This window comes from Gallus gallus, chromosome 2 (genome assembly GCF_016699485.2).
Source record: "Gallus gallus isolate bGalGal1 chromosome 2, bGalGal1.mat.broiler.GRCg7b, whole genome shotgun sequence".
NCBI lineage: Eukaryota > Metazoa > Chordata > Aves > Galliformes > Phasianidae > Gallus > Gallus gallus.
In genome coordinates, this window is record NC_052533.1 from 20,035,162 (window position 1) to 20,061,375 (window position 26,214).

Genomic DNA, 26,214 nt, shown 5'->3' on the forward strand with positions numbered 1-26,214 from the left:
TGACTTTTGGTGTTGCATCCTTACAAAAAGCCGATGGTCTGTATGCACATACACGTGATCACTGGGACAGTCCATAAATTCAAGAGGATAAATTAATGTTTGAAAAAGAAATCCATAACACTACTACGTACAGGAGTCTACAAATTGCTTTATTAAAAAATAGTATTTCTCATGTATTTTTTCTTCCAGTTTCAGTTAGAAATAAGTAAATTGTTCAGCTAGAAAGAAACAGTGCCTTTTCAGAATTATTTGAAATTTTGCCCTCTGTTCTCTTTGGCAGTGATTCAAAAGTGACAGACCTTATATCATTTAAATAGTGCTTAATAAAGGGATAATTAGCAGATTATCAATATTAGATGAATTAAAATCACACCCTGGAGAAGGGGAATTTAATTGAAAACTGTAATTTCTTTCAAAGCCCAGATGATGCTTCTTCAAAAATATTTTTGCATGATGTAACACTAATATGAGATTACTCTTTGGTAACAATTATTTTAATGCACTGAAAAGATTTTGCAGATAGGCGCATCTCCAGCAAATCATTCATGAATGGACTTTTAGAAGGGAAGAAATACAGAGAAAATAAGTAATTTTGTTGGTCTAATGGAAAAGTCATAATCAGGTTGCTCATAGCACTAATACCTTGTGGATCTCTGAAAAGCAGCACATATTTAAATGGCTGCTCTCCTAAATCACACCTGAATTGTAGCAATCTTCCCTATAAGGTAGGAACATTAATTCACTGTTCTTATTTAAAAGTCAACCACCGCTTTGGATTTCCTATCAGTATTTTATCAATTTTATCCTGGGAAATGCCTCTAATCAGCATTTTAGGAACAATATTTTTGAGGATGTGTGAATATCCATGACCTCCGTATTTCATCAACCTATTCTTCGTGTGCACATCATGAGCCATCAGAATTCTGTCTTCATAGCCTTCATCGATCAGCATACGAATCCTGCAAAAGCAGAAAGCATAGCTCTCACTGACAGGTCCTCAACACAGGACTCATCAGTATTTAAACGTCTTACATCTCTGTACTCCTACATTGCATTATGACTATTTTTAGGAACTGAAAAGACACATTCCTTATATTTATTTCAAACTTAAAACGTTTGTTGTATTGAACTGAAAAAACTCCACTCTACCACACATCTCAAAGTGGACAAGGAAAACTCTTCCCAGTCGGCACAGCGTTGGATTTCCAATCTCACTGAGACTATGGAGGTATTCAAGAATGTCACTATCACAAAGCATGGGGTGCAGTTTTTATACGTGCAAGTAGTAAGTTCTCAGAAAAGCTCCTTTTCAGCATGATCAGTTCATGGGGTTATCTGTTGCTGCTGATACAACACCAGTCCTGTAATGGCCATTAAGGACCTGACTGGTTGTACTCAACTGCACAAATGCTTTCACATCATCAGTTAATTCTCATCTAGAATAACCATGTTGATAAAAATTCTGAATTGTCAGCATCATATTCCACGTAGACAGTTATCAATCAAACATGTTTCAAATATGCTCATTAAATTAGATAAATAAGATGAGCACTGTAGAGTGCTGCATATGCCAGCAAGTTAGAGGAGTTAATGCAGCAGCCCAACCGAACAGACTCAGCAAACTGACAAGCTTGACTCAAAGACTTCTGGTCACTGCCTTGTGGCAAGCCTGCTACAAGGAGGCCTTCTGTTCCCCTTTTCACTCTGGGAAACTTAATCCCTTGCTAAACTCAGTTTTTAGAACTTATTCAGTAGGAGTCCGAATTTCTGCACTGCATGACTTTACACCCCTAAGCTTCCATTTTTTGCTTGCATTGGTAGCAGACCACAGCATTAAAGTGGCAGAGGCAGACAGACCGGGCCAGGAAAGTGCTCACTTCTCACTGAGCCACTCAATTCCATCATATGCCAGCACTGTGAAATTCTAATTTTCACCTTCTTGACTGTACTTTGATCAGCAAGAAAGCAAACAGTAGTTCTGTAAGTAACCACACCATATCTGGAAACCCTTACTGCCAGTTTTTATTACAGTTACTTATGAGGAGATACATCTAGCACGACCTAATTAATATGGGCACAGTAGGAAAAAGTCATGTGATAAAACTTGGTAAGAAAACATCTTTCACAAAAACCATAGAAATAGTACATATATTGTAGGATTACGATGTCACCAGTATTTTCTCTAGCTTGAAACACAGAAACCACAAGTTAATCAGAGAATAAGAGCAACAACACTGGAGGGCTGTCTAAGTTCTTGGCTGATTAAACATCCTCTTGGGATCATCTTCTTCCACAGCTGGACTCATTTTGTGGTTTGGGGAGGCATAGGGTCCTTTACATTCCACATCTGAAGCTTGCTCATTCCTCTAAGTTCAGTTGGTACTTGCTGCTGACTCAGCGAAAAACTGCCCTTGCAAAAATTCAGTTTTCTACTTGAAGTGGCAATAGATTGCAGCATAAATGAGTTAAGTACACACAAACTGTGTTTGAGTTGGTATTGTATGACTACAGAAGTTTACTTACATTTTGAATAGATAAGATCTGAACATATTTTTTTTCCATTTAGTTTGGTCAAAATTTATTCCACTGATGTATTTAAAGACCATTTTGATTGCCACTTCTCTGGCACCGCTTGACCAAAAAAGCAAGCAAGCAAGCAAACAAACAAACAAACAAAAAACCCCACAAAAAATCCAGCAACTCAGGAAGACTGCCACTGTCATCAAGTGCGCAGCATGGTTACACCAAAAGTTTAGTAAAACCCACCAATGGCACTCCTAATTCGAATGCAGGTTTTCACATCATACAAGAGAAAATAAACTTTCAGTATTTTCTGCCTATGAGCAGTGCTGCAACAAACACTCAGCTGTCAGAGAGTTTAAGAAGAGATATTGGTGGCTAAGCAGGACCCATGGATGCTATGAAAACTTGGCCATGGCTGAACAAACGCTTATTAGCCAAAGCATAGTCCATCCTTCTACACATTCTCTTCAGAGTGCTTCTATACATGTTGACCAACTGTGGCACAGGAGAGGGGAGCAACACATTCACATTCTCAGTGTGAAAACTGCAGACTCATTCCAACAGTTCAGAATACTAAGCACAAGACAGAGAGTTCTGTTAGAGAAAGGACTCCTAGTGTGAAAAGCAGCAGCAAATGCTTAGCAGTAAGAGGAACAGTAACTACAACAGCCTTAAAACAGAGATGTTTTGCAGCTAATCTGATGGTGAATGGCAGAAAAGCAAGGTCTCAAGTGCAGGTGAAAGCAAGCAAGCTACTTCATTGGTGATCAAGAATCTTACAGGCTTTCCCACGAAAGAGAAAGGAACAATTGCTTCTGATTCTGGAAGTGGAAAAGACGTTAGGTAGGCTGGCATCCCACCCCTCATAAACCTGCCACTTGACTACACATGAACACTGAAGATGAACAGCAAAGGAGGATGACATATCTGGACAAAGAGGATAGAGCAGTGCTTTGGCAGTGCTTCGTGTTAGCAGAGCACAGCAGACCTGTCATGCAGCTGAGCTGGGACCGCATGCACTGATGAGAAATGGGGAGGAAAGATCCTGCCAGTAGGGCCAATATTTTCACATTGTGAATGTGAAGGGAACGACAGCTCTGCAGAGACAGGAACCTCATCCTTCCAAAGCAGGAAAGGACAAAGCAAATGGGGAAGATACATGATAAGAACTGTGGTAGAACAACCACGGTTTTCAGGATGGAAAAAGGGAACCAAATCCATGCAAGAAAACCAATGAGTTGTGCTCACTTGTGAGAAGATATTACAGGCTTAGACAACGCTTGGTGGTGACACCGGGTTTCAAACAAAAGTCAAATCCTAACACATATCCTGTATTTCCAGACTTCCCTTTTATAATTTGACAGTCTATATACAAGCAGTAAATGATAAAATTAAACAAAATCAGCATGGAATTAGGACAGAGAATGAAGTTAAAGCAGCTTTTGATCTTTTTCTCAAGTTATACTCCACGACTCTCTGACGCCACGTTTTCCTTTGCAGATAGAAGAAATTATACATGGTGCCCTAAAGAAGTGACGGCAGCAAAAAAAAATCCATTATTTTAGTATGAGAAAAGACAATTTTAAACTGTAAGTAGAACTGCTCTGTGATGCTCTTTAAGATGTATACCAATAATATTAACTTGTCAATGGCAATGCTATTGCTTAAACCACACTGAAGCAGGTACCTTGCAATTCTGTCATTGTCACTTGGCATGTCAATGTCAGGTTGGAATTGGTAATGGATAAATTCTGTACCAAATAGGTCATATTCCAAGTAGCATCCAAGTTTAGCAAATTCCAGAAGTTTCTTTGTATCAAATATGCTCCTGCAGAACAGATAGAACACAATGTCAGCACTGTAAATGGAAAAAAAAAATCTCATGGTAGGATGGTAAGATATTCTGTGTAAGGAACAAAAACAATAACATAAGATGTTGAAAAACAGAACTAATGTTTGACACATGCAACTTAACCTGATACACAGCACTGTCTTTCTTCCAATCATGCATTAAATGCAAATGAAGCAAAAGCAACTCTTTCCCCATGATATAATAAAAACATTTACAATCATCTTTAAATGGAAACAGAAAGGTTACTTACTTTTGATGTCACTAAACTACTAAATAGACCATCAAACAAGGAAGGACATTTAAGGAGGAGGTTAACTCAGTGACATTTAAAAAAAAGACAATGGATTGCTTATATAAGACAGATTTACTTTCCCAGAAGACTTACAGGAGACAGATACATCCAGGGCTTGTTTCATCCATCAAGCACCTTTAATACATAACTTTGTCTTTAGTTTCTATAACGTACAGTGATGTCTCCAGACTGTCACTGGAAATGCAATATATCACAGTCTACACTGGGATGTGGCCAGAACACCTTAAGGAAATGCTCTTAGGAAAATATATAATGGGTCTGCAAGCAGCTGAGGTATGGCTTTTGCATCAGATTTGAAAAGTGAAGAAACAAAGCTACTAAAATCCATCGCTCATTTGGAAAAGAAGAATAACGCTACAGCTCTGTGATTTTTTTTCTCTGAGACATTTTTACCAAGAAAATAAAGTATGCAAATGAAAAACAAGAACAACAAAAAAGCCCACTATCCAACTCTCAAACGATACCTTGTAAATTTATTCTTATAACCATTACACATTTTTTTTCCATCTAGGGAGAAAAAAGCTTTCCACCAGGGCAACACAGTTAGCCAGAATGCCTGTAGTTCTGTTCTTCTCTTATTGCCAACATTCATGTCATAGATTAATTTTATCCTATACAATTACATCACAGTCTGCTACTATGGAAATGGTTGATGTCACAAATTCAATAAATTCTGACTTAACAGGATCAAGGAGGAGGAACAAATGAGAGAGAGAACCCTTGTTGAGAGAAGCCTGCCATCAGTAAGAGTCTAAGACTTGCCAACTAAAATTAACTGAAAGTGTTATTTTAAAATAAATGTTACAGTTTACCAAGACTGAATATTTATTATCACATGTGTTTCCAAGGTGCAGAGTAAGCACATGGGTTATTCTAGATCCAATCACACTCAACTCAGACAGTAGCCAAGAGTACCTATGCCTGTGCAGTGGCCCTACGTGTTTTTGAAAACAAAAACTAACCAAATAAATAATAATTAAAAAGACAACAACAAAACACTTCACCAACAATGTATTTCAAAATCACAGACAGAACAACAGGTTTTGGAAACTACACTTAGCACAGTGGTTTTGGAAGCTCTGTCCCACCAAAGAGCAGGAGAGCTCGATTTCCCCAGCCCTGGGTCCCCTTGGAGGCCTCATGGATGCAGCAGCAGCAGCAGCTCCCAGTTCCAGTGGCTGCTCCGTGTGCTGGATCTAGGTGTTGCGGCAGCATGGCCCTGAGCTGTCCTGAACACAAGGAAAAGGAGATGGGACATAGGTTCTGTAGTCTGGACTTCATCTATAAGTCACCTCAGGGACACCCACCAAGACACTTTCAGACCCACATTCCCAACAGTTGCTGTGAGTCTTTGAACAAAAGCTCCTGAAGCAACGGATGCTGATCTCTACCAAGATATCTTTACAACCTTAATCCCTGTTAAGTGATTGGATTCAGTAGCCAAGATTCAGGAGCTTTTGCTTCCTAGCCTTCCTGTGCACTGTATTTCCAAGATGGACACTTGCTACCTTTTGTTCTAAGATGCTAAATAGCAAAACGATGGCCTGCATTTTAGTTTTAGCATTTGACTGTAAATCCACCTGAAAACTGCCCCTCTGTGTATGTCAAAAGCTGGCATGAAATATGGAGCTATGTACAAATTCATCTCACATTGAAGGGGCTGGGATGCTCCCACATGGATTCTTCTCAGTGAAAGAGACTTAAAATGTTAAACGCACATTGCAAAGCCAAACTTCACAGCAGTTTAGAGCCTATGTTACAGCAACTGCCAACCTGAATGTGTGAAAATAATGATAGAAGAAAGACAGAATAAGGAAATGCCATATTGCATATCAGTGGTTGTAAGAGAAACTGCACCTCTGCCTTGACTGTTTTCCTACTTACGTTGCTTACTTTTTCTACCAATAATCCAATGATTTACAACAGTGTATAAAGAAAAAGAAACAGAACTGATGTTTATGTTGTAGCAAAAATGGGCCCATAAGCACTGACACTGCAGCCCGCTCAGTCAACTTGCACAAAGATTCAAGCCATCAGTTTTTCTTAAGAACTGAGAAGAAAAAGAAGAGCTATACATACAATGGGATTCAGGTAAATAGATAAGGAAAGCCCATAACATTTATATATCATAGAATATAAGTAAAATTTCATGACACTGAATATTATGCTCCTAAAACCCCCATACAAAACACCAAGCTCTGTACGAATACACAAAACCCACAGCTTGATTTGTAAGCTCATAGAGCCTATAATGATTAGAAATTTGGAGATCAGAGCTCTTGCCTGCATTACACTCATATTGAGGACAAACAATCCAATTGCTGAGAGTCATATGACCACAAACAGTCTCCATTATTCAACAACTGTCCAAACTAATCAATGCTTGGACTTTTTCCAACTCATTGTGAGCCACACAAGATCACACAAAACTAATTTGTTAACAGAGAACGTGTTTCTAAACTGGTGTGAGAAAAGCACCCCGGCTCCTCCACACGTCTGATGTAGGCCTTCAGGTTTTTGCTCTCAAGGAAACTAGAAGTTAGCTCTGTGGTCTATGGTAAGGATCATTCAAAATCCAACAGTTTTCTTTTTAAGTAGTATTTCTTCTGTCTGATAGCAGAATTGAAAAGATCCAGTTTTGATCCAGAATCCATCCAAATCAGTGAGTGCTCCATTAGCATCAGTGAGATTGTGGCCAGGCCCATAACAGTGGCCCAGTTTCCAAAACATTGGAATCCCAGCAGGCCCCACCACATCTGGTGAGAGCCACTCACCATCCAGTTCTCATGACTTGTACAGGTAGGTGAATTCACCAAATCTTCTTTAAGAAATAAAAAAATGTAAAATGCAGCTACAGTTATTCCTAATCTTGCATCCAGAGCTTCTGAAGGAGTGCTTAAAATTCGTGGGTGTTCTTATCAGTATGAACCTAAGAGCTGATCCAGATCAAAGTGCTGGAAACTGATCAAGCTTTATATAAGGAATTACATATTTTAAAGTCAGTAAACATGAAAATATACTTCATGTCACGCTATCAGAGCACAATAAAAAATAGCTTTTTGCAGAGCTGTTCCCCAGAATTCCACGAGTTGTGGAAGCACGGCCAGAATGAGAGTTGAGCAGCCCGTTTACCTGTCGAGGTGAGACATGACTGTTTTGGAAGCGTCAGCCCCAGCTTCCTGCAGGATACGAACTATCTGGAAGGGTGCATCGCTGTGCCTGCCAGGGTGGATGATGATGGGGCACCCGATCTGTGCCTGTGCGTGTGCAGTCGCCTGCAGCACCCTGCGCTCGCTTGCAGTCATGGGCCAGGAGCAGCCGATCTCTCCCACCACTCCACACCTGATGTCAGTCCCATCTGCTCCGTGGAGGATCTCATCAACAATGATGTCTGTGAGCTGAAGATTGGGAAAGTGAGATTTTTTTGTTAGTAATACCATTTTTATTAAAGAGCATCAAATGTGGCCTATGGATGCTGTGCAAGCTATACTACTGAGGACTTATTTAATAGTTGGCTGTGTGAAAACACTGCAGTTAAAATATAGTTTCTGCCAACTAACATTAACCTAGCCATTAACTAAGACCAAAATAAACAGAGAGGGAAATCAATATAACAGTATCCACACTTAAGAGCATCTCTCCCTTAACTGTCCAGTTTGTAGGGAAAGTTGGTTTACACACAATTTGAGTACTGATTTAAGCTGGTGGATCCAGGAACAATTCCTGCTAAACCAGGGCTCAGCAAATAAGGAATTCTCATCATTCAGACAGGAAAGGAAGAAAGTCTGGCAAAAATTCCAGGTCACAGGAACTGAAAAGTCAAGTTTAAGGCAAATCCTGCTCTTTGGAATGCGAATGTAAAACTACAATAACTCAAGTGACTACAGAACTACAAGCAGAAAGCTCGGCTGAGCATATGCCCAACCCTCCATCCTATGATCACACACCTTCTGCTTCATGTATAACCAACCTACCAAACATTTCTAAAGACAATCAGACAGGGAATTCACTTTTTTCACTTCTCTCCTGAGATCAACCCAAAGAACACTTCTCCTGTATCAATAATACCCTCATTTTGCTAAACATCTCTGTGAACTTACAAACACTTACGTATCTCCCTCACTCAGCTAAGGCTAGCAAAAGATATATACTCAAATTATCTTTGCCTAATCAGAAAACATATCATTAAGCCAAATTAGTCTTACCACAGATCAGCCACTGTACAGTTCTCTGTTAGTAACCATGAGGGCTCTAACAGTAATGCTCTAAAAGTAATGTCTCCTATTTTAAGATGCTGACCCACAGCATCAGATGCAGATGTTGGTGGTACAGCAGTAGAGGTGGAACCTTCCCTCCAGTATTCTGTTACATGATGTTGCCAAGTGACAGATGGCAGCAGAGGGGCACTTTGACAAAACGGTGTCTGACATGAAAGTGTGGATGAAGCAAAGGTGTGTGAATTCCTCCATGCAGAAAACATTGCATTCAGTGACATTCATTGATGCTTGCTGAACGTTTATGGAGACCAAACAGTGGATGTGAGCACAGCGAGCTGATGGTTGGTGCATTTCAGCAGTGGTGACAGTGACACTGGGTCACCTCTGCTAGTGCAGACTCTTACAAGCATAACATGCAGGCAAATCCCTGGTAGATACGCAAAGCTAATGGCGGCGACCATGCTGAGAAAAAAAAAGTGTTTTGTAGCTGAGGATTTGCTCTATCAAATAGTTTCACTGTGCTTTGTAGCTGTTGTAGTTTTCACAGAAATAAACAGGAGGCGTTACTTCTGGAGCAACATAAATAGTTGTCTTTTAGATTGGATTAAGTACTGATTAACTGCCGACTACAGGACACCTGTGGATTTGCAGCAGTCCATCAAATACTGATGGGAAACCTTTGCCCAAAGACATCTCTTTGTACCAAATTCTAAATTTTTAGGAAAAGCACTACCCTACAGCTTGTTCCACTTCTGTCCACTGAGGTTTACAGTACTATATCACATTACATCTGCTCGAGTTTTAAACATTTATTTTTAAAATGAGTTTGACTCACTTGTAAACTGTGATAGATTAAAAAAACAACATTTCTCAGCTCTACTCATTCACATTCACAGCCTCCTGCCTTGGAGAGTTCCCTTCCTTCTTCTCCCTATCATCACATTTTCTTAATAAAAGATGAATGAATATTTATTATTACAGAAATATCTGGGGATCTCAGTCATTATTAACACATTGTCTTGGGCACCATGCAAACAACAGGATTTAGATTCTGCCCTGAAAAGCCTGCAAAACGTCAGAGAAGAATGAAATAACTGGCAGCTTGAGCAGAGTGATGATTTACAACTGTCCTGTAAATACTGCTATTTTTTATGCTTTTTACACGAATTCTGCGTGATCTAATTGGGAAGTAATTATCTGGAAAATAGACAAACGAGGAAGAAGGGATATGCTTCTTCCCTAAACAATTGTAAAAAGGATAATTGGTGTTGCACCAGATGCCTACACATGAGATATTTTATTTTCCTTTTGCTGTTGCATTATAACTAATCCCTGAGGAAAAACAGAGCTTAAGAACTGGAAATGCTGACAGATAATCCCAGTACACACCAGTAGGGCTGGCCCAGCTGTTACACAAAAGCAGGAACACTGCTCTCAAGTTTTGCAAATTAAGAACTTTAAGATTTCATCCAGAGATGATTCACATCAGAGAGGCCCCCAAGAAACGCTTAAGACCTACCTGCTCCACTGTCATAGCCTGTGTTTGAGAAGAATGCGTGGAATCCACATAAAACCCTGCCCCAGCAATAATATGGACTCCAGTTTCTTCGGCGAGTTTCTTCAAAGTCTTCATATCCCGACGGATTCCCGTGGTTGTGTTCTCCACAATAGTCCCACCACCTGCTGCTTTAAAATGCAGCAGCTCCTCCCTCACGGCATCTATCTCCTGACACAGAAGAAGGTTGTCTTTATGGCTGTAGGGATTCTGCTTGATCCAAAATAAGTTCTTCATCTTGATGGGCCCCTCAGACAAAGGCTCTTGGCCTGGTGAAGGTGGACAGAAGAAGCTGCTGTAGTCCATGGACAAGTGTTCATGAGTCAATGTACAGCCGAGTTGCTCCGGCTCCACCAGGCCGAGCACAGTTTGTGCCTTTCCACTCAAGGAAGACATTTTTCTTCAGCTATTGTAATGGGGAAAAAAAGACAGATTTGAAAAATTCTGGGAAGAAAAAAGGAAACAAAACATTTTAGAAAATGCAAAAGGATTTGTTAGAAAATTTCTGAATTCTCACTCACACACATACCTACATACAGTGTGTGTTTGAATGGTTTCAACATGGTTTCAGCAGATCAATATGAAAAACAAAGCACTTATGTTATCCAGTCACAACTGTGCCAGTACCCTACCACTGTAAAAATATCACATTTCAGTAAAAGGAAATCATCATTTATTGTGCAGTAGCCGATACCACATTAAGATAAATGTTTCCTATTTAATAGCAACCACTGCATGTTCATTTTGGATTCTTTACTCTTTAGCAGCTGTCAAATTTTGTCATCTTGAATTTTGTCAGCTTGAGCCACCAGATGAACACACTTGGCATCCAAACTGAGTATTCCTGACTGGCACTTTCATTCTGTGTCCTCCAAGACGCGCTTTCCCCTTCCCACGTTGAGGAGCCTTGTGTGCTCCAGCATAGGGAATGCAGGGAGGGGGGCCAAGTGCTCAGGCTCTTAGCATGGGCCAAGTCCTGCCAGCCCTGCTGGCCTAGCCCCATGACAGCTCCTCCAAGTGACAACAGACATGGAAAATTCAACCAGACCCCATCAAGCTGCGCAGAAATTCCAGCGTGCTTCCAGAATGATTTTTCCAACAACTTCCTTGGCCAAATATTTTACCAGTTGAGAACAGACCTTAGCCTAACGTTTAATTCACATGGCTCAGACTCTATGCTGAGCTTTTTTTCCTTATCTTTACCATAAATGAAACCATGTTATTTTTCAATGCTTCAAATGAATGGTGACAAAGACATACCTGGAGGCTACCATCTACAATTGGCTCACATCACAGACATCTGCTCGGTGGAAGTTTAGCCTAGATCTCTACAGGTTAGAATTAGCTGCTCCATTGGGATTTGGGGGGGGATTTTTCTTCTTTTGGGGTGGGGATGGTCTTTTTAGTTTATGTGCCGTATTAACATTAAACACAGCTGACTACTCAGCTCATGTTAGATCTTCCTGATGCTAGCTGCAAAGGCTTGAGGATATGTAGTTACAATCCCTAGTCAACCAAAATCAGCAGTTATGAAACAAAATACATGTTTAATCATGTCCAGAGGACAGGACTAACTAGAGCATGCATTATTGATTAAAGAGAGAGGTCTTTCCCATTTCTGTCTCCCTTTAGTGAATAATATCACAAACATGGATTTGCCACTGGTGAAGCCCTCAGAAGACATTTTCCTTTTAACTGCTAATGTTAATCTACTAGGATGGCAGAAAGCTGAAATCTGAAGGGCACTCAAGTCTGCATATCAAAGGGCAGCAGAACACCTATAGCTCTTTGGGGATACTTGCTTTTCATGAGCAAGACTCACTGTCAGAGTACACTTGTCACAGTGACCTGTAGAAGGCAGACGTCACCTGTCGAGTTAAGTTTGCACTGCTGGCAGTTCCTTTATCTGAGAACTCTGCCGTCCATAAGAAAAAGAACAGACCGACTGACTGTACTTCTTGCCCTGTGTGTAAGGAGACATGTGCGATACTTCCATTTAGGAAGAACTGTTCTTTTATGAATTTCATTTGTAGACTGGTGCGTTGACTTGTTTGAGAAGGCAGAAGAATAATTACTCCCATAGAACAGACTGCTGGCTGACTAATAGAATGATTTATTTTTTGCCAAACAAATTATGAAGTGCATGATTTCAGAAAATATTATTCTTGAGCAAATACTTAAAAGCAAAATACCTGTCTTAGTCAGAAACTGCTGCTAACTGCAATTCAATTAAGCTACCCAGCCATTAATTGCATTCTGGAATAAAGCGGTGCTCTATAGAGCAGCCCACTATGCTGGAGAAAGTTCAACGATGTGAGTCATTCTTATGCACACAGCAAAGAGACTATGATAACTGTACCCTTACTTTTTTTTTTTTCATTAAGCATCAATGCTCTGGTGTGCAGTAGGACTGCAGGAGGATCCCAGCAACACAAAGAGCGATATCCCAACGTGGTAGGAAGCCAGCAATACAAAGAGTGATACCCACTCTGTATTGCAGACATATTTTTTTTCACTACGTTCATTCACTGATGATTTTCAAATCAATGTATTAAGTTAGGAAAACAAACCTATAGAAATATTTAGGTCTCTAAGTAGGTAAGTACTGAAGCTCTTTTCAAAATTCAGACACAAAATAATTACGGTCTCTTTCCTTAACAGGAAAGAGTTATTTATTCAGTTACTTGACACTGCAGTGACTCCAAACAGCCACTCTATGCAATTCTGAAGTTTTGTTCACTTTCCAATGCGTTTCTTTTACATAAAAACTTAACTTTCAACATTTGCTCCCATCAATTCCTTTCTGACACAGCTAAATTAGATTACCCTCAATTAATCTGGCCTGAAGACTGGGAAGACCTACGGTTGTGTGAAATCTTCATACAGCCCGAGGCTGCTGTCTTCTGATTTACAACAGCAGGAAACATCTAGAATTACCTGTTCCAGCACCAGGATTCTCTTGTAGCAGGTACTAATCTGTTAATTTTTAGACTCTGGAGTTCACATTATAGCATATCTACAATGCTTACAAAAGCACTACCTATTATTGAACCTTTTGATTGAGGCCAAGTATTTTTATGACTGTAAGAAGCATCTCAAAAATGGAAAATGACACCAACAGCATTTAAAGTAGGCCTAATTTTATCTTACTGAAAAATATGATTAACATTAATGTCAGTGCATGCTTACTAACACAATTTTAGAAAACCAACACTTCTAATAAAAAAAAAAATACGAGAAATAAAGACAGCCAACAATTCATGACTGGAATTATTTTTAAAAACACCGTCCTGTTATCTTCTGTACCATCATTTACATAGACAGCGTGCCATGAATATGCTGTAATGATACATTATTCTTGATCAGATTTGCCTAATGGAAACATAATTTAATTAGTGACTTTAAAACAGATTTATGTGCAAATAGCTATTAAATTGAATAATGACTGCTGCTTAATTTAAACGTGTATACGTTTCTTCGGAAAGCAACGTCCACATCCTTTACTAATGACTGGCATGCCATGTTTTACACATAACTTTCCTCCGAGAAAGTTTGTTCTTTCACACTCCTGGGGACTGAATTCATACCCTCTCCTTTAGCCGTCTAAAATGGAGCACATCTTCTACAGAGTAATTGCCTAGACCATTTTCATAGTGGGATGGGATACATATCCAGAGGCGATTCATGCAGCGTACTCTGAATGTCTGAGGCAGGCCGGGACAAGTTACGTTCTGTATGTGCCTCCTTCCATGGGCTATGTAGGGAGTCAAGAAACAACCCTGGACAAGCAAGAGCATTTTAGGTGGCCCCGTAGGGGATGTGCAGATTCTGCCTCCTGAATCCTCACCGAGGTTGAGGGGAAGGAAGAAAATTGGAAGGGAAAAGGGGGAAAGGTGCATCTGCCTATGACAAAGGATAAAGGGGCAGCTGCCTACCTGGCCATAACAGTGTTTTGGGTTTGGAAATCTCTAATTTACACTCTGGTAGTGCCAAAGGACTCTCCCACAGACCAGGGTTCCTCTAAAAGAGAAATAAATGATAGTTCCTGAAAATCACATACTGAGATAAAAGGGAAATAGACGTAATCTTTAAGGTACAATCAAATGTATTTTTGCACAACAGCCTTCAAACAATGTCCTAAAAAACTCCGGACAAATCCTTACAACTCACTGTATGGTGCACAAAATACAACTCTCACCGTTAGCCTACTATTAAATACTGGTGAGGTAAATAATTTTCCTAGCGGCATTATTAAGAGAAAAGAAACTTGCTGCTAAAAAGGTCACACACTGCATTCCTTGCTCTGGTAAAAACTCCACTAAATTCAATAGACGGTTTGCCTGAATACTGATGGCAAGATCTGTGCTTCTGCTTTTCTCATCTAAAACGTGCACGTCAGCCATTGTGTTAATGGTCTTGTAATGGGATGTCTTCCTAGGTTTGGATTAGTTGCTTCCTACAGTAATCTCATATTGCTGAAACATTATAAACGCACAGGCACGGCTTCCACATGCTAACGCTGCACTTGTTTTGATTCAGTAAGCACATTTTAATGCAGCTAGCACAGATTCTCTCCAGACTTGTATGAAAATCATTTTATTGTCATTACATTACAATGTGAGATTACAGTGACACTAAACCCAGACTGAGGTGACAAAAAACATTTACAAAAATGCAAAAAGAATGGCTGGTGAACAGATATTTATTATATTCAAGAAAAAAAAATTCAATATGGCTGCCATTTAGAAGGACTGGTTGCTCTGGCTGCATGGGGGACATTGTAAGAGTCTTCCCTGTATAATCAGGTAATCCTAGGAAGTGTGACACAGCACAGGTTTGCTACGTATTTACAGCTGGAGGAAACGCTTTGAGCACTCAGTTCTACTGTGAGTGACCTCTACAATGCATGGAAAAGCCCCATATCAGAAACACAGAGCACAGATGCGGTAAACTACTACAGAGGTTTATAGGGTGAACGATCTCAATACTGTAGGCACAATTCTTCCCTTTCCCCAGCGGACAAGCAAGTTTTCTAAGTTTTTCTAAGATGCAAAACCTGAATTTGGAAAAGGGGTCAAAGGACAATGAAAAAATGCCCGTTTCTGGGCAAACTCTTTTCTCTTCTGCAGAAGCAGCAGATGTGCTTCTCTGAAGGTGAAGTAGATTATTTCCATTAGAGTCCTAACCGTCCTTCCTGACTCAATGATAAGAAGTGACATTGGTTGTTTTCTTACCCCAGACTGGAGCTATGAGACTAACAGACTTTCTGAATTTCATACTAACTCAGAAAATAAAGCTGCAGCAACTCATCGTATCCGTCCGAGTAGAGGCAGTGCTTCCTTTATTCACTTGCTTCATATTCTGTTGCTTAAAAAAAAAAAAAAAAAAGTGTCGTGACAGCTTTTCACTGTATGGCCCCTTGCTTAGTGCAGAAGTACTAAGGGAAAGGGGATGTACAGTGCTGGCTTCCCCCCTAGGTCCCAGTAAAAATGCATCGGAGTGGCCTATTAGTATCTCCTTGCATGTAACACTGGGGCAAGCTTTAGTGACCTAAGGGATCTATGTGTGCCAGGAGTGATTTTCCTTACCTTGACTAAAGCTCTCTGACAGGAGGTCAACACTTACAGCATCTCTCTCTTATAGGAGCTCTCATCTAACTCCATAGAAGCATAAATGGTAGCTCTTCACTTAATAGGGCACTTGAAGTTTCTCATCTTTGTGTGGCTATGCTTTCAAGGAAAAGTAAGAACCTCCTCATTTCACGTGTCTGTAATCTCCTGACCGGGTAGGAACTGGCCAGTGGATCCAACAACATGAGATCTTCTGGGGGAAATAATCAAAAAGTATTGCCCATCCCTTGTATTTTTTTTCCCCTTAAACACCTGATCCCAGAGATATTCAGTACTGGCAAATACCGGAGCATTCTGGTACTGGCAATGTCCTACAAATCAGTAGCAAAGACACTTGACTTGTAAGGGAATTTAAACACTATTTCAACATAGGGAAAAGGCCAATATATTGATTTATTGTCCTTGGAATCTTCGGAAAATACACGTTTGGGAAGGGAAGTGGGCAAGTGAGAGCAAAGCTTTTAAAACATTCACCTGCAAGGATAAGTGAACATTCTCACTGCACACTCCTTGCATTGCTCAGCTACTGGCAGACAGGCTGACCTTCCAGCATCACACAGTCTGAGGGTCACATTCTCATGCTACTTTGGTCTTGAGTCAGAGAAGCACAGAACTGATTTCTTCCTTACCGTTTAACACACACACTTTTTAAAAATTTGGTTTAAGTTCAGCTGCTGTTAAGACAATAGAGTCAGATTTTCATTTTACCTTATTTCTAGGCAGATACCAGACTCAAAACTGAGGCTTCTCAGAGCAAAGTTACATGGCAGTTTCTCTTCCTCAGAGATCAGAGATCAACATCCCCATAAATGTTTTTTTCATCAGCTTCTCCTTTATAAGAACTCCAGGGATTTTGTACTTTGGGCCGCTTCCAAAACTACTCCTGATAAAAGGTCATATAAAAATTCTGCCCTAGGATCAAGCATTACATTAATTATATTTTACATGCACATACAGTGGTTTTAGGCCAAATATCAGGACTGAAGTCACTTTACACTGTATAACAGTCTGTGCAAACACGGGCCAAGGCCTGCATGCTGATACATGTGTTTGTATTCCTAGGGCTAAAAGGAATCTTATTTGCTTCTCATGGGGCTGGGTTACAAGCGCATGCTCTCTTGCTATGACAGTGTAATAGGGGAAATGAATATGTCTCTAGTCTTCATTCCCTCCAATTTTCAGATCTGAAACTTAAGCGTAGAGCTAACTACCATTATTCTTATTGATTTAATTGGTTTTCTCTTTACTTAAGATCACAGATATCTCCATAGTACAGATAGATGGTTTAGTGCCTCATCTGAGATGGCAGACTGCAGCAACTTCTGCTCCAGCAGAAACTAGCCCACACAGCAAAACATGAGGCAACCAAATGCCAGGGTGCAACTTAAGAGCTGTCCTGTATCTCAGAGTCCATCTTTATAGAGTCTGTATGCTTTGCCAGCGGTCAAAGTCAATCACAGAAACATAGAATGGTTTGGGTTGGAAGGGACCTTTAAGATCATCTAGTTCCACGCCCCCCTTACTGGCAGGGACACCTCTCACTAGATCAGGCTGCTCAATGAACTCTTACTTGTACAACCTGGACTACTCTCTCACCCTCAGCTGGGTACAATAACAGAACAGCAGGAACAACCAACACACAGAAGCTGGAAAGACTGTCAGCTTTCCTGCATATCCTTTGGCTTTTTCAAAGTACAGCTGAATGGTCACAGTTAACAAGAACTGTACAGAGAACTGTCCTCTCTTTCTGTGTCACAGAATAACAAAGTATTTCTGCAAGAAGATACAAACTCAGTGTCTTTGTCCTGGAAACTGCTAATTAGTTGCACTGCAAGAAATCTTTGATACTCAGTGTGAAATGAGTAACAAAGAGGGGGATCCCCGCACCAAAGTTCACAGCCCTCAAAAGTTCCAGCAGTGAGACCAGAAAAACTTCTCCAGACCCATCTGAAAATGCCCAGTGGTAAGCAAAGTGTGGAGAAGGAGGCTAGTCTGATGCAAGCAAAAATCCAGCTTTATTAATTTTCATGAAACCTTAAGAAATCTTGGCTTCAGCTTGCTGAAGAATGAATGTTGTTCAATGTTTTAATTTCCGAGAGATGGAAAAAATATTTTAGATCCACATGAAGTGAAATAAGAAATAAAGTACACAGAATGTTCGGAGAAACATTCCTTTAATAAACACTCTCGGGTGCCATATGGCTGACTATATACTGATTTTGATATGCGAGGAGCAAGCTGATGTCTTCCTAGGCACAGAGGGAAGTGGTGACACTTGCTCCCGCTCCACCACGCATTAATTTAATAAGTTAACACTGGTCACCTATATGAAATGTAATTAAACATCTGAATGCCATTGTTGCCACCTTTGATTATTACTACAAAAATGAATGCGATGATGGTGACATGAGGGCAGATATTATGTCTGTTAAATTCCAAAACATGAGAGGCACACATAATAGTAAATGACACATACATAGTTTTTCATGTAACAATCCTGCAGTACCTGACAAAACGATACAAAACTACCTATTACAAGCATCACTTCACCCATCGCCAAAACGCAGCCCCCAGCAGGAAAAAGGCAACAACCTTTAAACACTACAGAACATATTATGGCAGATAATGTTGAATAACAAACACATTCAGCATAAACCACAGGGCAATTCTACACAGGCAAAACACTATTTTCCAAAAAGGAAGTGACCTCTGGCTAAAAACCTGTTTCATTCAAGAGCTGCCACAGGCTTCCAGCACACAGAAGACAGCATCCTCAACAAGAAATACACTTAAAAAAACTGGAATATCTTCAGATTTCCTACAGATCATTTATACAGATGATGAACTTGCTTGGCCACAGAAGTTGTTCATCTGAGCTGGTCACCAACGTGATGTACACGGTTCAGCTCAGGACCAGGCCCACCACAGCACAGGAACTGCTTCAGGGGCTGCCCAGCGCCTGGGGCACTGCTGGCTGGTGCCAAGGGAATCTTGCTGAACATCTGCCCTGGCACAGTGTGCTCCTTCCCGCTGCCCCCGCACCGCTGCAAGGCTGCAGAAAGCAGGGCTTCACCGAACAGAGCTTCCTAAGGGGCGCTGCACCTCAGGCCACGGCAGACACACGGTGCCTGATCCCAGCATAGCCTGCAGGCCAGCACTGAGTTCTGCTGCCGAGCCTTGTGCAGTTCAAACAGCTATGGAAGCATCTCAGAGGGCAGCGGAAGCTTCCATGTGGAGCAGCAGCTAAAGACAGCTCTGAAGGTCCGAGTTTGGGACTGAGGCACTTGTTCCCTCACAGAACTTCCCTTTGACGACAGAGTTCTGCAGAGGACGTCGTCCCAATATATAACTCGCTACGCACGCACCAACATTAAATACCAGCTCTAATAATAGCGCGTAGCAGCACACGCAACGAAGCAGCCCCAGCTCGCCGTGACCAGCTAACCAGCACACAGCACACAGGCGGCGTTCCCGGCCCCTCCCGCCGCCGCTCCCCGCCCCCCACCAGTACCGCCCTCCATCGGGCTGCGGCCACGCGCGGCGGGTAGGCCATACCACGCCTCAGCGCCCTGACCCCGCGAGCCTGCGGTGCCGCTGCCCTCTACTGAGCGCTCAGCTCGGCACCGCCGCCTCCCGCCCTCCCCGGAGCCGCGAGCCGCTCTCGGCCGTAACTTCGGCGAAGTTTCCCGGTCCCCGCGCCGCTCCCGCCGGCCTGACGGGAGAGGCGCCCACAGCCGCCGCGCCTCAGGGCCCGGCCGCGCTCGCTCGCTCACCCCGCGGCGGGACCCTCCGCCGGCAGCACGTCGGCCCCCGCCGGCAGCACCTCAACCCTGCGGCTCCCGCCCCGCTCGGGGCGGGACTTACCCGCCGCCCCGCCGCGGCACGGCCCCGGGGACTGCAGAGGCGGGGGAGCGGGGTGGGTGCGAGGCTGGCGGGGAGAGGAGGGCACCCCGGGGCGGGCCCTGCCGCTTCCTCCCCCGCCCGCCCCGCTCTCGGCCTGCCCTATCGTCCCTACTGCACGCGGGGTGCCGTGTGAACAGCCCGTGCTGCTGCCCCACACTCTGAGCCACCACAGGGAGCCGTTCCCGCTCCTGCCAGTGCGCGACAAATAACGGGAAAGCTGAAGAGGCGCTTCTCAGTGCTCACAAACTGGATGTCAAGGACGGTGATTCTAGATAAAGATGCAGATGTGAAGTATGAAATGAAATCAGTCCTGACACCTCAGGTCTTGCACTTTCCACGCAGGGTCTCAGAAATGCCTGATTTCCTTCCCCAAGGCCCATGACATCTGCACGGCAGTACTCCTTTTTCCAGAAGGGTAAACAGACACTGGTGACATGAGTGGCAAAGGCACGAAGGACAGCAAACTCCTCCAGCCCTCACACACACAGCTGCAGCACAGCCATCCTGTGCACCGTGCAGCTGAGTTACTACACTTGGGAAGTGCACATCACACTTTTCTAAGAGAAGTACCCACTATTCTCCTCACCCGCCATTCTTCTATGACTGCTTTCCAGTCCCCGTATATACCAGATGGAGCCAGCAATGGCCCTGCACACTGCTGTGTTGAGCCTCAATCTGTGTTTCGTACTATAGCATGGCACGTGTGAACAGATTCTCATGTGCCTGGCTTCAGTATGGCTGTTTGTTGACTGGGGGTGGGATCCTAGCTCTTAGTCAGATCCCAAATATTCCTGTGATGGTTTCAGCATCAAGCAGAAAATGAGTGGGCAAAACTGGGAATGAAAGCCAATGTTTTATCATTTCAGGCCTTTTATCATCTATCTTACAGTGAAGGACAAAAGTGGAGGTAGTGGATGAAAAATGAGGAGGGCTCTTGAGTAAACAACTTTAGAAAGGTAGGAGGTAAAAAAAAAAAGTTGGGCTTTTATAAAAGGGATGAAGAAATTGAGTTCTAGCTTAAAAAAAAAAAAAGAAGAAGAAGAGAGAGAGGGAGAGGGAGAGGGAGAGGGAGAAAGAAAGAGGAAAAGAAAGAGTCATTAAATCATAGAATCATTACAGTTGGAAAAGACCACTAAGATCGTCCAGTTTAACCATCAATCCATCCACACTGTGCCCACTGAACCGTGTCCCTTAGCGCCACATCTACATGTTTCTTGAAAATGTCTAGGTATGGTGACCGCCACTTCTCTGGGCAGCCTGTGCCACTGCCTCACTGCTCCTTCTGAGAAGGATTTTTTCCTAATACCCAACCTGAACCTCCCTTGTCACAACTTAAAGGCATTACCTCTTTTCGTAGGAAGGAGAGAAAGGAAGAAAGAAGGGAAGAAGGAAAGAAAGGAAGGTAGGAAGAAGAAAAAAGAGAAAGAGAAAAGAGAAAGCACTGTAGGAATACCATGCCAGGTAGAGTCCATGGTGAGCGGTGGTATTGATGTGGAGAAGGCCAGACTGTTAGGATCTGAGTTGGAAGAGAAATTACTGCCCATTAAAGGGAAAGCAAAGGTGAAGTTGAAGCAAATGAAATGGTTGAGATGTTGTGCATGAGCAGCCTACCACCACAGGTATGGAACAGTGATAATACAGATACATAGTCGCAGCTAAGCTGCTGGGATGATTCCAGTTGTCAGTGTCACTTGTTTTTATTTGCTTCTCATATGGAGTCAAGTGAGCATGAGTCTACCAAAGATTAAGTGAAGATATGAAAGCTTGTCATTTATAATGCCTTGTATTTCATCATGTTCATATCGCTGGACAGTCAATGAAGGATAAGTAATGTATGAGAGCTATGTTAAAAACAGTCATGCAGTGCTTTATAGGACATCATTTGTCACTGGCCATAGCAAACCTATTTTGAAGATTTGTGATAAATTTTGCACTGTACATCTACATCTCTTGTGTTTTAAAATATAAAAGCAATATGAAATCTGGGATAGCTACAAAGTAAAACCATATTTAATTTGCATTTTTACACATGCAGAATGATCTTCTCTTTAAAGTAATCTTCAGTTTGTCTAAATCAAAGTAAAGTACTATTTTTTTTTTTTGAGTCTTTGCTTCACTCTCCAACAAAACAGAGTCTTGTAAACATAAAGTAATGAGACTGTCTTGCTCAGAGCACGTGTGTAGTGAGCAGTGAAAGCAGGTCAGCACCTGGCAGTGTATAGGGGCTGTACTGAGACAATGCCCAGAAATGCCAGATCCCAGGTAAAAGTTTCCCAGGACAGGGAAGCTGTGACAGGCCCTGCAGTCCAGACAGTGATGGAAACATCTGGGCAAGTGCACCGGGACCTGCGGGGACTCCAGCCTCTCCAGCCTGAATTCTCACCAGGGCTCAGCTACTCAGGTGTGGCAGCAGATATAAGAATCATGCCATGTTTTGATTTACTCAGAGAGCAATTTATAATGTCTACGCTAGCTTAAATGAAGCACGTTTCTTCTTTGAAATAAGACCCTTTGTGGGGACTCTGCTAACAGTGCAATATTATAGCATTTGTTAGGCTAAATGATATACCTGGAAAAACAGACAAATTATCAGATGCAAACTGTCAGCATCAGTATGATGCTGCATATCAGCTGGATAGTTGGCTGACTGAAGACATTAGTATTCAACAAGATGTTAGTCATGAGAGAATTCCAGTTCACTTTAACAAAAATTAGTAACTGGAGACCACAGATTGCTGTTATTCTTTCTTCAGAAGGATAAAAAGCAAGGAAAGGAAAAAGTGGCAATGTGTAAATTAAAGCAATATTTGTGCAAGTGCTATTGCAAACATTAAATGTTTGCACATACTACTGAAAAATGTGAAGTGAGAGTATGACCTGCACATCTACACGATATAATCCATAGTTTACAAGTTAGCATGTATAAATGGGAAACCTCAGTACACACAAAAAAAAAGACAAAGAAAAAAAATCATCCTGAAAAGTTAAAATATGCAAAATTAATCCTTCAAGAAAACTCTACATTGATCATGACTGAATGGATTTTTTTCCCCTCTTTTTGAAGTGATTCAGTGAGTTGAGAGGGTTGTAATGTGTAATTTGCTTGTCAGTGTGGCATACACTTGTTTCTCTCAAATGACAGGACAACTAACAGGAGTCCTTCAGTAAGTGGAGGAGATGAATTGTATAATAGGTAGGGTTTGAAATCAACCACAACTGTTTGGAGGGGGCCTTAGGAGTGTCTTCTTGTTTAGAAAGTTTTCTTGTTTGTTCATTTGTTGTTTTGTTTTGCTTGGTAAAATTATTAACAGAGAATAGTGGCTGTTCTTGCAGAATTCTGCTGTGTGTCAAATTGCAGATGCTCCAAGGAGCAAAAAGAATTGGAGGAGATAGGTAATACGTAATATTTAACAGAAAATAACAAAGCTGTTTGTTCATTAACAGCAGAAGTAAAAGGCTGTTTCTGAAGAGTACTAAGTTACAGTTTTCTGGAGGCAAAAAGCAGAACACTATTAATTCTTGACAAAACAGTTACTCAATACTACGTTCTTAGTTTTAATCTGAGATGGTGGAGGGTATTTAGAAATAGCCCAACTGGGCTGATCATTGTGAAAGTTTGAAGAATTCAGCTTTAATATTGTTTTTGAATGCCATTTTTCTCCTTGCATTTAGAATTAATATCTGCTTAAAATCCACGGAAATAATGCTGAAGGAAATAAATTTTAATAACTGAGGGAGTTTGGAGGACCATGCATCTGTAGAATAAGCTGTAGCTTTCCAGCTGTTGAATACAGTTGACTTACCACCTTCATCTATTTTCCCTTTGTCTGGCTAGACTAGGCTTGAGCTGCATGGCGATACCTCTCTTGTTATCCTGCTGATTAATATCTTATGAGGATAGGTATTTTCAAGTTTTGGTCTCACCTGAAAAATGTCATTTTTTTTTTTTTTCCCCTAGAGAGGAGTATGCAGACAAGTTTCACTGTGAGTCTGTAAACTTCAGAGGTATTCACAGCAAAAAGTACACGTTCACTTTCTGAGTTAAGAGGAATTTTCCAATGGCATGTATGTAAATCCACTCAATCTAGATGAGAAGTGACTATACAGACTTGCTTTAGAAGATAACAGGTTTATCAGTCACATATAATCTTAAGCTGCAGGTGCCTTAGTGGGATGATTACACAGTAGAGGAGCAGAAGGAGGAGAGGAATGAAATTCCTGGTTGTGCTGGCAGAATGGAAAATGGAATGATGGGACAATTTGCATGATTTATTATGGGCTTTCAGTTGAGAGCAAAAAGATCCCAAATAAATATTACAGTCTCTTTTCATGAAAGATTTCTTTTTACTGTACAACAACAAAAATAAAAATTAGCGTGACTTTTACTGTTTCACTCACTATTACTGCCTTTAACATCATTTTATGGTACAAGGTGGAGGAATTTTGGAAACTTCCATGGCTGTGTTTCTATCTCAGTGCTGTAGTGATTTCATTCAGCAGTACAAGACACAGGCTTATTTCTGTTAGTGATCAGAGATAAAGCACATAAGTAAACAAATAGTGGTCACTTCAGCCTGCCACTTTGCTTTCATTCTTTTGACAAAACCCAAGAGCTGCCAATAAATGACTTTGATACCATCTGTACTTGCAATTAGTACCAAAGTTACGAATATCTTCACAGGGATGTAATTGCAGGCAGAACCTGAGGCCATTACATTTCAATTCACTGTACAAACACAATTTCTTCTAGTTAGTTGCCACCTTTTCAACTTTGTGTCTTTAGTGAGAGAAACTAAGAATGAGAAAACTCTTTAATGAGAAGAATTGAAATGGAGATGGCTCTGCAAGCTCAAACTAAACCGTCAAGTGAGACCAGACTATTTTATTTTCTCACTAACTCACCGGATCAAATGCTACCTCTTTAAATCAGTTCCCAACCTCCCATTACTTTATTACAAACAACATTTGTCCTTTATAGCCTCAAATTATCATATCTTAGGATTAGGCCTCTGAAGGCCATGAGGTTGCTTATGTTTGAGAAAAGATAAAGCCTTTGTCTTGCCTGAAGCACATTTCAGTTTTGTTTAAATGTGTTCCTCTACTTATTTGTTCACAGAAAGATGCTGTAAGTCATAAAATCAGAATTGCTCAGGTTGGAATAAAACCTTAAAGATCATCTAGTCCAACCACAACCTAACCATACTACCCTGACTCTAACAACCCTCTGCTAAATCATGTCCCTGAGCACCACATTCAAATGGTTTTTAAACACATCCAGGGATGGTGACTCAACCACCTCCCTGGGGAGCCTATTCCAGTGCTTAACAACCCTTTCTGTAAAGAAGTGTTCCCTGATATTCAGCCTAAACTTACCCTGGCACAGCTTAAGGCCATTTCCCCTCATCCTGCCACCTGTCACCAGTGAGAAGAGACCAACCGCGCTCTCGCTGTTAAGCACCTTTCAGATACTGGGAGAGAGCAATAAGGTCTACCTTCAGCCTCCTTTTCCCCAGACTAAACAGCTCCAGTTTTCATGTTGTGTTCTTTAAGCCAAGGAGTGAATTTAAGGGCATGGGATTGAGTGTTCTGTGCTCCATCCCGTAAGTAGTGCTGTTGAAATTAGTGAGAACATCACCCTTGTTCTATTCAGATGGAAGTTGGATCATGAAAATTATTTAGTTGAAGGTGCAACTGATGGCAGTTTAGAAGCATACAAAGTTAACAGGAAACATTCTGACTGCCATCCAAAACAGAACAGATGGACCTGAAACTGGTTAATGCTTAACCAAGTAAAATTCAAGCGCTTATATTTATTAATGCTTGGTTACCTTTAGTAAACACAAGGTGCTTGTACCTGCCATAGCTTGTCTGTACTTTGCCTTAAGCTAGTCTGACTCAAAGAACTACACAGACAGCAAAGGAGTCTCACACAGTGCCTTTAACCATTGCCCTGCTGAGTAAAACTCAATAGTTTTGTCTCCAACCATCCACATCCTAACAGTTTTACTTGTTATGGACTCTTTTTTTGAAACTTATATTAGCGAGCTCTATTTTTTCACATGTAGAGTTTCTTTATTTTCCCTTCTGGTGGTATGACCATCTGCTAACACTTCAACTTTAACAGCATCTTTTTGATCGTTTATTCTCACTTGTTCACTTGCCCGTTGTTTTCACCTGTCTCTCTAAGTAATACTAAGCATACATCTTTCCATGCTTCAGCG

The 26,214-nt window shown here is 41.4% G+C and overlaps 1 protein-coding gene and 1 long non-coding RNA gene across 11 annotated transcripts; one reads left to right on the forward strand and one right to left on the reverse strand.

Annotated features, from left to right (window-relative positions):
- Positions 1-128: 128 nt before the first annotated feature.
- On the reverse strand, positions 129-19,989 carry PTER (phosphotriesterase related). Of its 10 annotated transcripts, none has more exons than XM_046934978.1 (6): positions 19,955-19,989; positions 14,396-14,480; positions 10,425-10,866; positions 7,821-8,086; positions 4,211-4,351; positions 129-959 (listed from the first exon to the last, which is right to left on the reverse strand). In XM_046934978.1, the coding sequence occupies exons 3-6, from the start codon at positions 10,854-10,856 to the stop codon at positions 749-751; spliced, it is 1,050 nt and encodes a 349-aa protein (XP_046790934.1). In that variant the 5' UTR covers positions 10,857-10,866; positions 14,396-14,480; positions 19,955-19,989; the 3' UTR covers positions 129-748. The 10 variants fall into 10 exon arrangements, with proteins under 10 accessions (XP_046790934.1, XP_015137481.2, XP_046790902.1 ...); XM_015281995.4 differs by lacking the exon at positions 19,955-19,989 and adding an exon at positions 19,864-19,922; XM_046934946.1 differs by lacking the exon at positions 19,955-19,989 and adding an exon at positions 19,864-19,922 and having other exon boundaries at positions 10,425-10,904.
- Positions 19,990-20,089: 100 nt separating this feature from the next.
- LOC121109642 lies at positions 20,090-25,236 on the forward strand. The gene is made up of 3 exons (XR_006937425.1): positions 20,090-20,949; positions 21,351-21,454; positions 23,952-25,236. It is a non-coding gene; the product is annotated as an uncharacterized LOC121109642 (long non-coding RNA).
- The last annotated feature ends 978 nt before the right edge of the window (positions 25,237-26,214 follow it).